This window comes from Trichoplusia ni, chromosome 18 (assembly GCF_003590095.1).
Source record: "Trichoplusia ni isolate ovarian cell line Hi5 chromosome 18, tn1, whole genome shotgun sequence".
NCBI classification, from domain to species: Eukaryota; Metazoa; Arthropoda; class Insecta; order Lepidoptera; family Noctuidae; genus Trichoplusia; species Trichoplusia ni.
The window spans coordinates 2851130-2864632 of record NC_039495.1 but is presented as its reverse complement, the minus strand read 5'-3'; the positions used below and the strand labels follow the sequence as shown (position 1 = coordinate 2864632).

Genomic DNA, 13503 nt, shown 5'->3' with positions numbered 1-13503 from the left:
TAAATAAGTATTTTATATAAATTGTCTTTTTTTTACCACCAATTTGCAACATTTTACTACCATAGGATTTCGTTTATCATTATCGCCATCAATAGGTTTTATCAACCCACTACAGGATTTGAGCGTCCTCACTTCGCCCCTTTGTTCTATAGGTATCTTCTATTTTTTTTTTTTTCGTAGTTTCATTTTTTGTTTTACTCTAGGCCCCCATTAAATATACACTATATTGTTTTTACAATAGTAAATTGTGAAAAAACAATACCAACCTATTTACGTCCAACCGCTGGGCTGGGAAGGTTGGAGAATTGAGGTAAACAATTTGGAATCCAGGTTCCCTCACGATATTTTCCTTCACCTTCTGTCAGTGGTGTCTTAGAATAATGAAAGAAGGACACAACTTTGAAAAGTCACATTGGTATTTTGTCTGCATAGAAATAAACCATGCACCTCGACAAATCCATGCATTAATAATAAACTGTACGGCCACTACGATATTTCGGAAAAGTAATTGACAGCTTCTGCATCGGCTAGAAATTGGTCTGTGTCATTAGCCTCTTCTAACTTTTCTTCTCTTTTTCTCCTTATCTTTCGTTGACCTTTAAAATGATATATTTTTAATTCATCTTTATCTTTAATAACAGGCATAAAAGGATTTTTGGGAAATTCCGACCAAGTTTCAAAACTCGCTTTTAAGTATGACAATGAACAATTATTATTACTTTTTGTCACATGAATCCGCAAAAACAGCAGATTATTGGAAATTAACATCAAATCATTTTGTTTTATTTTAATTTTATCCTTATCATCATTATCAAGGTTTCTTATTAGTTTTTGTAACGGTGACTCAGGTGACTCTTATTAATGCTATAATTTTCCAATTTGTACTTGATAAAACCAACACTTTGGATCGCTAATGTTTATTCTTTACTCGTATTTTTAATCCAAGCACCTGCCTTGTGCCTATTGTAATGTTCACATATCTTTTGCATACTATGGTACCTCCTACCGTTAAAGGAGTTAACAGGGCGAATACTCTTTATTCTTAATTTTATGTCTTCCTCGTATACAGCCTTTTCCAATAAAAGAGACATACTGTTCTTTTAAAATTGCACTTAAATTAATGAAGATCACCAAAAACACAAACCCCAATTATGAATTTACTAGAAACACGAATCTTGATACTTATCCTACATTTAGGTTATCGTTATCATCTCTTAAAGGTAGTGTTGTCTACGGAACGCTTTTGACCATTTTCAGTAGTTTAAACATTTAATATTTTTCTAAATCTTAATGTCCAAGCAATTTATTAATAATGATGCAGTATAGAATGACAAACACAATCTTTATCGCTGTTATCAGTATATTATGTTATATATGAGTTATTCATGAAACAGTATTTACATTTTTGCACCGTCACAGTCATGGTGGGCTTTTTACAAATATAAATACATCAAAGTAATACCCAGCACCTCACGTGATCCCAATTGCAAGGGAATAGCAAACTGTCGGTTAAAAATTCTAGGTATGCTGAGCTCCCTTTCAGTAACCTACGCAAAAGCCTCCTGGGCCCTTGCTAGGAGACGAAGGAGATTTTTTTATATAGAATCTGGGCTGACTGTCTCTTTAAACCACCATATGCTCGATGAGCCAATGTAGAGTCTAATTTATTGCCAAATGGTAAACGAGCATTTATGGATCACACAAAAGCTCCACGTGCCATTTTAAGCATGGTCCTTATCATAGTAGCGTAAACTAAGCCTTTAGTTAGCCACCAGAGAATAAAAAAACCTTATAAAAGCACGCATCACTGTTAGAAACGAAGCAAATTTTATGTAATACTTATAAAAAAACCATCTTATAATAATATGGTCATTTTCCACACACTGAAATATAACTTCAATAAACCGTTCACTTTAAATTAAAGAAAATATATGAATCGGAATTCATTGTTTGTCAAATAGACGGAAACTGTCTTTTTCATATTTACCTACATTGTCAATTTTGAATGTTTTACAAAAATGCAAACAATTACAACGCAACTAAAAACTAATATCTTTCGGAAACTAATTAAATTGTTCCATCACAAAAATTCGATAATTTTCATCAATGTTTCTTACGTAATAGCTATATGCACTTATCTGATTATTCTCTGGCATCAGCATACATATCTATTTACCGAAGAAAGTCGATACTATAAGAATCAATAAGTAAATAAATTAAAATGAGTTTCTGTAATAAAGTTGTTTTGATAACTGGCGGCAGTGCTGGCATAGGTGCTGCGACTGCTGAAGTGTTTGCCAAGGAAGGCGCCTCACTCGCAATAGTTGGAAGAAACGAAAACAAATTGAAAGCAGTAGCTCAACGCTGTCAAGAATTAGGAGCTAAAACCCTCACCATCAAAGCTGACCTGACCAAAGATGAAGAAGCGGATAGTATTGTGAAGAAAACTGTCGACGAATTTGGAAAACTGAATGTTCTTGTCAATAATGCTGGGATTTTGAGACAATCAGGTATCATGGCAGACGACTTCTTGAAATCCTTTGATGAAGTTATGAACATCAATATTCGCGGCCCTGTTCGAGTCACTCGCTCTGCTGTGCCCAGCCTTATTGAAACCAAAGGAAACATTGTAAATGTATCAAGTATTGCCGCTACTAACGTGAACAGACCACATTTATCGCGTATAAAACCTCTAAAGCTGCTTTGAACCACTTCACCAGATGTGTTGCTTTTGAACTTGCTCCTCATGGTATAAGAGTAAATTCGGTCAGTCCTGGACCAACACGTACTGATATATTTGAAGGTTTAGAGGTAAATGCCGATACGTTATTGGAAAAAACTGCTTTGCTTAGAGTATCAGATCCAGTAGAGATCGCTGATCTCATTGTGTACGTAGCCAGTGATAAAGCAAAGAGCATCACTGGTTCTAACTACATCATTGATAACGGTTCAATGTTAAAGTGACATGATAGGCAGGTGACACTGAATGAAAATTAAATGCATTGCAATAAATCTTCTTTTCTACAATTTAAGTATTTTTTATTTCTGTGAACCTTTAGCATTCTTGGCAGACGAGTAGATGTAGATCTAGACTTTGTAATTAAATTACTAAAGAAGAACCCGTCATACTTCTAGCCTTATCACTAGCTAGGTATTGGATAAGGACTGAGGTCTTTGGCCTCAGGCGTCGTCTTCTTAACAATAACTTAACAAACCCACTGAGCGCGTCCGGGGTCTTACTCCACGTAGAACAATCAGCAGTACCTTTGGATCCAATACAGCATATTATGCAGCGTAATATACCAAGCCTTTGAATCGTTAGTTATGCTTTCTTCGTTTCTTTAGGTTTGGGAATAGCCAAACTGATTATTAAAACAAGAACTCGAACGGTCACATCCCGGATAAAATCGAAGTCTCCCTAGTAATATTTGCAAGAACCACCAATACTATGAATAAAAATCTAAATCTTCTTTTTTCCGGTCGTGAAGTTTAAGGAAAGAAAGAGTCCATAGTTTCTAAAATAAATGATTAAAACTGTGCGTACACCTGAAAAATGAAAAACAAAAATTATAACTGTGCTGATAATGAGATTCCGCAAATGCTTGTACCTCGCCGGTATTCGGAATCGGTTGTCTCTGAAAATCATAACCAAATTCGGTGTTTTCATAACCAGCTACTCTGTTTTGTTATAGATCATTAAAAATGGTTTTGTTCGTTCTTATCAAAGTTAGTTAAACCTAACGCTTTAATTTTCTTTATATTTCAATTTTTCAATACTCCCAAATAGCATTTCAACTATGTTTCTGCTTATTTCAAAAGAATGTACGAGTATATGAATTTAATTATACATAAACCATAATTCTTGACATCGTTTGCGAAACGCATTATGTTTGATAACGAGAAATGTTATCAGCCACTTTAGTGTCGACCTTGCCAACTTAAGATGCAAATGTTTCCGATCAACACTAAAGAATAATAATGAGTTGTAATAGGAAGAAAATAATACTAAAAATCAAAAGATCAATTTATTACATCCAATTTATTTATAGACAGAAATATTTCATGAGTCGTTTCTTGTATTCGTCGGGCAGAGTATATTTAGAAACATTGTTTGACTGTGCCAAGTCTATTTACTTCATTTTAGCATTGAACCGTTATCAATGATGTAGTTAGAACCAGTGATGCTTTTTGCTTTATCACTAGCTACGTACACAATGAGATCAGCGATCTCTACTGGATCTGATACTCTAAGTAAAGCTGTTTTGTCTAATAACCAATCAACATTTACCTGTAATCCTTCAAATATGTCTGTACGTGTTGGTCCAGGGCTAACTGAGTTTGCTCTTACACCATGAGGAGCAAGTTCAAAAGCAACACATCTGGTGAAGTGGTTCAAAGCAGCTTTAGAGGTTTTATACGCGATGAATGTTGGTCTGTTCACGTTAGTAGCGGCAATGCTTGATACGTTTACAATGTTCCCTTTCGTTTCAATAAGGCTGGGCACAGCAGAGCGAGTGACTCGAACAGGGCCGCGAATGTTTGTGTTCATCACTTCATCAAAGGATGATAAGAAGTCATCTGCCATGATACCTGATTGCCTCAATATCCCTGCATTATTGACAAGAACATCCAATTTTCCAAATTCGTCGACAGTTTTCTTCACAATACTATCCGCTTCTTCATCTTTGGTCAGGTCAGCTTTGATGGTGAGAGTTTTAGATCCTAATTCTTGACAACGTTGAGCCACTTCTTTCAATTTGTTTTCGTTTCTTCCAACTATTGCGAGTGAGGCGCCTTCCTTGGCAAACACTTCAGCAGTCGCAGCACCTATGCCAGCACTGCCGCCAGTTATCAAAACAACTTTATTACAGAAACTCATTTTAATTTAATTACTTATTACCTCTTGTAATATCGACTGTTCTGCGGTGAATAGAAATGTATACTGATGCCAGAGAATAATCAGATAAGTGCATACAGCTATTACGTAAGAGACATTGATGAAGATTAGCGCATGCTTGTGATGGAATAATCTTATCAGTTTTCGAAAGATATCAGTGTGATGCTGTTTACTAATTGTAGGCATTGTTGTAAAACATTAAAAATTTACGAAGTATTTATGTAAATATGACAATGACAATTTACTTATACATATTTGACACTGTCAAAATGAATTCCATTTCATGACTTATTTCCATTTTAAATTACCTGTTCCTTGGAGTAATTCTTTGGCATGATCGACCGGTAAGCAACAAATTACCATTTTGTTAGGTTTTAATTATTCACTAACTGTTTAAAGACCGATCTACTGTTACATTAATTAAATATTGAAGTTCCAATATCAAGTGTTATTGTCATAGATGCGTAACAAGGAATGTATTTTGTACACAGACCTATGCGTTTCAAATGAGGTTTTAACTGCCATAGTGACATGTTGATTTGCAAAATATTATTTTAGCAAAGAGAATTAAGTCGTTGTTCCCATGCACATATGAACCTATCCGACATGGATATTTTCTTATAATTTGAATGCGCAGGAAACACTGTAATAATCGGATAATACAAATATTTAATTCAAACGCATAGTTTCGTACCATAGTACAAAAGTATAGTAGACTAGCTGTTGCCCGCGACTTCGTCCGCGTGGTTAGAAGATATAAGTTATAATTTATACCTGCCTTCTATCTATCTTGTAGGATTCAGTCAGCGTTTGCAATGTAGGCGCAAAAAATGTGTTTTTTTACGACCTCACATTAGAAACCTCAAAAATTGTAGCCTATGTGTTATTCTGATGTATAAGCTATATTGTGGTAAAGTTTCATTCAAATCCATTCAGTAGTTTTTACGTGAAAGAGTAACAAACATCCATACATCCATACTTACAAACTTTCGCCTTTATAATAGTAGTAGGATAGATACTATAGTAATTCGAACGACTGACAGGACTCGAACTCTCCGACTAGGTATTTTATTGTGAGCCGTAGGAACAATTTTGATGAGAACCTTCTCATTCCAAACGCATGGTAATAGTTTCTGAGATTGAAATTGATAGATGGTCAAGTAGTAGGTATCAAGTAATAAGAGATATGTAATCACAATAATGGCCGCTGTCTGCATCGTTCCGCGAGTTCAATCCTAGGACAAATATTTTTTGTTACCTATTGAGTATATTGTGCTTGCACATAGACTGGGATTATTTCATGATATTGGAATACACATAATGCATTGGTATAATTGTAAATCCTGAATAATATTTTTTATCCATATCTTTCTCAAAGTGATGGCTTATTAAGTTGCTGCGTTAGCTGCGAAAATCACGTGACATGTTTTTTACGAATATCTTTCGATATATTCTGATTAAAGTCATGATGATTCAGTGATATTGTTTGTCATTTTGTGTCACCTCATTGTTTGGAGATTACTCTGGTATTTTGTGTGAAATTTTTTTGAAGTCAGACTACTGGACTGACAAATGCCACATTTATAATCCAAATATTTAATTTTCGGTTCCAATAATACGGTTTCGAAACGTCGGGAACTAAAATCTAAAATTAAACCGCGATAAAATCCGTAAAAGTAGTTTCATTCCAAATATTTAAGTTTATTTTTATAGTGGTACCAGAAACTCATATTTTTTATGACAATTGCAACTTTGTAGTTATCATGGTTAATAAGAGCCTTGCGACAGACGCGAGAGGGATGCAGATGGACAGATAGCGGAACCTTACTCTTCGGGGTCCATTTTTACCCTTTAGCTACGAAACCCCATTAGGATATAAATATTTGTACTAGCAAATGAAAAAATAGGTACTTTATACGTGTTTCTATACAAGTAATAAGTGAGATCTATGCTGTATATGTTTTATTTTTCAATCAGCAATCTAATAAACAGAACTTTTACTGGATTGTTGTATTGCACGACAATAATATTACTTAAGCAGAACGCCGTTATCCATAACGAAACACGTACCCGTCACGCTTCTAGCCTTATCACTTGCTAGGTATTGGATATGACCACTGATCTCATCTGGCTCAGATGCTCTTCCCAATGCTGTCATCTTAATTATGAGGTCATCGTCAGGAAAATATTTACCTTCACTGTTAATTGCCGGTCTAGTTCTTACAGGCCCAGGGTTGACAGAATTTACCCTTACCCCAAATGAAGCAAACTCCTTAGCAGCACCTCTGGTGAATTGATCCAATCCGGCTTTTGAAATTGAGTAACTAACCAAGCCTTCAACATCAGCTGGAATGCGGAATGACCCTATGCTTGAAACGTTGACGATGTTTCCTTTCGTTTCTTTCAGATACGGAATCGCCAGACTTGTTAACAACACGGCAGATCGCAGGTTCGTATTCAAAATGAAATCAAAGGCATCTAAAATATTTGGGTCGCTCAAGCTCACCCTTTGCATTACTCCAGCATTGTTCACTAGGACATCAAGTTTACCAAACCTCTCAATGGTTTTCGCCACTATGGTCTTCGCTTCTTCATCTTTGGCGATGTCAGCTTTTATGGGAAAGGTGTTTGCTCCGCAACGTTCTGCAACTGCCTTTAATTTAGTTTCGTTTCTTCCAACGAAAGCAACGAAGGCACCTTCTTTAGCAAAGCCTTCGACTGCAGCCGCTCCGATACCGGAGCTACCGCCAGTGATGAGAACAACTTTGTTTGCAAACATAGCTTTGACTGTACGAGTAGCACACTAAGAGAGTCGGAACACAATAAGAGAACACGAAAATTCATCATTTATATATCGTAAATTAATCGTTTAATCTTGGTGTTTTATTCATTAGGTACTTTTAGAACTCGATAACAAAAAAATGACGTGATGCGATGCGGTCATCTAAGGATTATATGGATGATGAAAATTCGAAGATCGTCTGTGTTATTCACTATCCAGATATGTTGTTATTACTGTAACGATGACTATGAGTATTTTGTACTTAATAGTATTTTTTATTTTATTGTTAATCGTGCAAAGTTATCGGTATCGCTTATTTATATGTAGCGTCTATTCCCTCTTGTTAGTAGGTATTTAGGCAGAATTAATCCATTCGTGTCAAATATTTTAAAAACATACTATGGCTAGTTTCCACATCCTTGAAGATTGATTTGGTCTCAGATGAAACAAGTCACTCCAGGAGTATTATTTTCAAAATAATGTTGATTTCGACTTTGCCACGCTTTTTATTGAGACAACAATTATTTAACTGTTGTAGTATTTTTTACTTTAAATCCTTTAACATATTTAACACAGAATGCCACTAAGATTTTCAAAGTAATTTACAGCGTACTTACGTTATGTTTAACAAATATCTATAAAGCCTCTGAAATTTAGCTCACACCTTTTCATACATTAAGAATATTTGCTATTAATATTTTGAAAGGGAAATACTTCCATATGTTACTTAAGACTTTTGACAATATGAGATAAAATTAAACTTTATTAGACATGCATCCTTATCCAATCACATTAACCGATCATATTCAGACATCATGTGAGATAAAGTAAATATAATTCTCAAGATAATGAACCCAAACCCATGATCGAACAGTGAATTGTTTTCAATGTATTTATTTTTACCGTCAATAAAATACGTAAAACTAAAATAAGTTTTAAAGGCAAAGTCGTTCAAATTGCTGATGAAAGTTCAGGTATTGGTGCTGCGTTGCAATTGTTGGTATAAATGAAGATAGACTAGAGGCAGTGGCTAAAAGCGGCAAACTATTTAGCATTAGGATACTCGCCATCAAAGCAGACGTGAGGGAAGACGCTGAAGTAAAATCGGCAGTCCAACAAACAATCAACAAATTTGGAAATTTTGACATTCTGGTCAATAATGCTGGGGTTACTAAACAAAGTAGAATGATCGACGAGACGTTGAAAAGAGGTTTTTTTTATGAGAATAGCCTAGCATCCTTGCATTATTTAGGGCACACGGCCCACCGGCCACAACCACAAAACGCCGCTACTGGCATATTTCCTATACTTTTACGCAGTTTATATAGAAGAGCGAGCAATGTTTTGTAGCGTGTAGCGACCACTAGCTACAACCTTATGCAGCAAGTCCTTATAAACTACAGTAAATATGCCTGTTGCGGCGTTTTGTAGTTGTGGCCGGTAGCCCGTGTGCGACGACCCTTACAATTTAAGTATTCTGGTATCATTCAAGTACCAAGTATTGATTGCTATATTGACTCTGTGCTCAACATGACGCGGCTTTTTTTCTATCTGAACCTAGTCTTCGAGAACATAAGAGCTGTTCCTTTGAAGGGAAATATTGTCAATATTTCAAGTGTGACTGGCCGTTACAAACCTCCCAGCCTCTTCAGTGTATAATATAAAGTGTATAAGGCTGCACTGGATCACTTCATTCGCAGTACTGCATATGAGCTGGCCAAAATGGTGTGAGGGCTAATGCAGTTTGTCCTGGACCAGATACTACTGATATTTTCAATGCATGTGGTTTACCAGACTCTTTGCTTGAAGGCCTTATGAAAATAACTATATTAGGCAACGCTGCTGAGACAGAAGAAGTGGCTGATATCATCGCGTTCCTTGCTAGTGATAGAGCTAAAAGTGTAACTGGTTCAAATTATGACATTGATAATGGTTTGCTATTGAGGTAGTTGAAATTATGTGTAAAAAATGAATTGACTGCTTTTGTGAAATTCGTTTGTGTCTTATTTATTTTGTCACTTATATCCTTTTAGTTGAAAAGTTGTGTATTTATTACTCATTTCCAATCTAGCCTTTCATAATTACGTCCTGTTTTTTGAAATGACTCCTACCTATTCAATAGACTCTCCTTGGTTGCATCCTTAATACACTGTCAATAGCCAATCTGAGTGACAATGTGAGACTTTCAGGTGTCGACCGGCTTTGTTTTGTTTTTTTTTTCATTCTATCTTTTAATTTTTATCTCTTATTAATTGTTATCTTTTCCTGCTCTTATTTGTTTGTTTGTTATTAGTAAAGTTACATTTGGTGTGTGGTTATTACATAGCTATTGAAACCAGACCCGCCCATTGTGCGCGACGCGGTTCCTTGCCCGCGCAAGTTTGTGTGATCCACAAATGCTGGTCCCGACTCTGGTGTCTGGTGGTGTATTTTGTTAGTAGCCCAAAATTTAGAAGTATCAGAATGGTCGTGGATATTCTAAAGTACTTACATCATGAACGTTTCCTCTTTACATTTGATTGCAGTGATTCCGCATTACAATCTTGATTGCCACTTTCTTTCAAGAACCTACGCGACATTAAAAGAGGTTTTATTAAGAGAATTAATAGCCAAGCATCCTTCTATTATTTATAAGTTAAGTATTCTGTTATCATTCGAGTACCAAGTATTGATTGCTATATTGCCACTGTGCTCAACGTGACGCGGTTTTGTTTTCTATCTGAACCTAGTCTTCGTGTGATTCAAAATCACTTCTTTTAAGTCTGGGAAATCTTTTTGATCTAATTTGTCTGCACGGATAGCCATCCACCGGTGATAGCCACCAAGCCAACTCCACAGAGCACGACATTGCCCTGGTTCGATCCCCGTGAAAGCTTGTCCTGAGTCTAGGTGTCTTTGTGAAGAAGCACTGAGCACTGTTTTCTTTAGCTCCCAAGATAGAATGATTGAATTACAAAACCGAGAGTCGTTTTCCTTTTAAAGAAAAACAATGTTTGTGATCTCCGCGACACAATTAAAGCATGATATTAACAAAGTTCTCTATTTCTGACCTAAATTGTAGGACACCTACGTTGAACAGAAGTCTGCAATTAACTGAGTTTATTGGTTGAGTGCGGTATAATCTATACAAAAAATTAAAATAAATTTATGTAAGAACCTGAAATATTAAAAAATTTATGTAACGCGTTTTAGTATGTCAGTTGTTTTATTTTAGATTTCGTAGTTATAGTCTTTATTTTAAGCAAATATTTATTATTATTATATTAAATATTTATTATACCTTTACCTTTGTTTAGTTCTAGCTACCGCATTTGGTTAAGTAACCTGTAATGGTAGATTAGTGTGATAAATAAATAAATTATTATTTACCTGCATCACGATTCTTCAATCTGCTATTCCTTCTAGGATTTTCTGCATACTAAAGTTTGAACGAATTGATAGGAAATATGTAGATTGAAATACCTCTACACATAGTTAGTGATTTTTTTTAACGTTATGGAAATTCAATATCTATTTAAAAAAAAATGAAATTGTACTCGACTTCGGAGCTACTTAACTATAAGTGATTAGTAAGTGAATATCAAAAAAATATTTCTCAAGCAAGACGAGCAATCGTTAGGTCATAATATATCTTATCTGATATGGATTATATTGTGAAGTCTGTACAGCAGCAGCAAAATCAACTCTATGTCTTTGAGATATGAGTCATATTGAAATATTTACGATGATGAGGGTTCCACAGCATTTGAAAACGTGTAATTGGTTCCGTTGACGCAGTGTCACTTATTTATGCTATATTCCTATATTTATATCTGACTTTGTAAATGTGAATATGGCTCTATATTCGTTAACTTTGAGAGGGAAAAAAACAACGAGTCATTTTTTATATTAATTTAAAAGCATTTTCGAAATTTCTAGGCCTTTAACGCCATAAAGGATTTTCACTAGCCATAGAACTAAAGAGCTTAAAAAATACAACCTTTTCTTAAATTCCTCCTAGCAAGCCATTCTCTAAAACCATGATAAAGAATTATTTTATCAGAACAGATCTATCACATCCTAATTAAGGTATTATCTCTACTGGCATGTATAGTTGTAATCAATAAACTTAATAGATGTCGTATTTTCGAAATTGCGCAATATTATGTAAGAGACGAGCAATAAGATAAACCGCTGTATTATGGAAACCAAATGGTTCCGTAGATAGCCTTAAAATAATATATGATTATTCAGCACCCTGACCAGCAAACTATATTGTACCACTGTTGAACAAAATCGTTTGCCCACATAGAGGAGTATTGATCACTGACGGCACACAACACTATAGCTAAACTATTCATGAAAATTCCAGATTTTACGGATATGTGCAATCTACGCCAGTTAGTACTAAACATTAAATAGTATTTTAGCTGATGATTTTGGATTGCCATTAACTAGTTGAATTAAAGAATGAACAAACAGTGTCTTGAACAATTAAACATCTAAATGTCTACTAATATCGCAAAATAAGAATATAATCATTGCAAACAGTAATGGCATAACATTAGAAAGATATGGAACTAGAACAATGTTTCACAATATTTTTTTATCCAGATACTCAATTGCGTATCTTCATTGAAGAATTATTGTTTTTCCTACGGTACCCCAAAGTAACTCTCGTATTGGAATAGATATAAAAGCCTGGACTGTTTAACATTGCATCATTAGTCTCACTCTATCTCAAGCACGTACTAAGAAGACAAAATGGAATTCGAAAACAAAGTGGTCTTGATCACCGGCGCCGGCTCTGGAATGGGAGAAGTCACAGCCATACTTTTCGCCAAGGAAGGGGCCAACGTAGTAATAGTGGATATGTTCGAAGACAGAGCACAGAAAACAGCTGAACAATGCAAGCAATTTGGTAAGAAGGTCCTCGTGATCAAAGCTGATATCTCCAAAGCCGATGATATTGAGAATGTCATGAAAAAGACCATCGATACCTTTGGAAAACTAGACGTACTTGTCAACAACGCTGCCATGTTGAAATCGGTGAAGATTCTCGATGGAACCATTATGGACAGCCTTGATGATTTGATCAGGACAAATTTCAGATCAGTTGTTCATTTCACAACTTTAGCTGCTCCTCATTTGGCGAAGACCAAAGGATGTATTATTAACAATTCAAGCGTGGGCAGTGTCTCAGTCAGAAGTGGACCTCTGTTCTCGTCGTATTGTGCTACGAAAGCTGCCGTTGATTCTTTCACGAAATCATCTGCTTTACAACTCGGTGAGGTGGGTGTGCGAGTGAATGCTGTCAACCCTGGGCCTGTTCGTACCAACTTTTTAGACAACTCTGGTATTCCTATTGAGTGGGAGCACTTCGCTAAGGCTACGGCTCTTGGCAGGAGCTCGCACCCCAGTGAAGTGGCAAATTTAATTGTGTATTTGGCTAGTGAGAAAGCTGCCGGCATTACAGGAGCATGTTACCTGATTGACAACGGTCAGTCCATCAAGTAATGCCTGATGTTTTTATTCAACTGTGATTTAATTAGATTAACTTTGAGTACAATTTTGAATTATAATAATCTCATTTGAAATTCTTGTTATGATTGTTTTAGTTAAAATAAATACCATTAAATATTTATACCATATTTTTTATTTTCAATTTTGTACTGAATGTTTACAAGTTACTAAAGGCGTCTAAGAGACCATAAAAAAGGTTACATCGCGTTAGTTTAGAAAACGAATAGGTAACTTTAATTGTGGGTGGAATAATATTAATCTTCGAACAGTTTATTATTTTTGTACTCAATAGATCCCTTGTCTCTTTATAGCAGTCGTGTAT

The 13503-nt window shown here is 35.4% G+C and overlaps 3 protein-coding genes and 1 pseudogene across 3 annotated transcripts; 2 read left to right on the top strand and 2 right to left on the bottom strand.

The window, feature by feature from the left end:
- Positions 1–1143: 1143 nt before the first annotated feature.
- LOC113502907 lies at positions 1144–3027 on the top strand (annotated as a pseudogene).
- Positions 3028–4006: 979 nt separating this feature from the next.
- Positions 4007–5165, bottom strand: LOC113502906 (uncharacterized oxidoreductase TM_0325-like). Its single transcript, XM_026884660.1, has one exon. It carries the CDS (start codon positions 4877–4879, stop codon positions 4136–4138), a length of 744 nt encoding a protein of 247 aa, XP_026740461.1. The 5' UTR covers positions 4880–5165; the 3' UTR covers positions 4007–4135.
- A 1679-nt stretch (positions 5166–6844) lies between these two features.
- On the bottom strand, positions 6845–7734 carry LOC113502810 (17-beta-hydroxysteroid dehydrogenase 14-like). The gene has a single exon (XM_026884510.1). The coding sequence runs from the start codon at positions 7674–7676 to the stop codon at positions 6927–6929; it is 750 nt and encodes a 249-aa protein (XP_026740311.1). The 5' UTR covers positions 7677–7734; the 3' UTR covers positions 6845–6926.
- A 4673-nt stretch (positions 7735–12407) lies between these two features.
- Positions 12408–13262, top strand: LOC113502808 (3-oxoacyl-[acyl-carrier-protein] reductase FabG-like). The gene has a single exon (XM_026884508.1). The coding sequence runs from the start codon at positions 12423–12425 to the stop codon at positions 13173–13175; it is 753 nt and encodes a 250-aa protein (XP_026740309.1). The 5' UTR covers positions 12408–12422; the 3' UTR covers positions 13176–13262.
- The last annotated feature ends 241 nt before the right edge of the window (positions 13263–13503 follow it).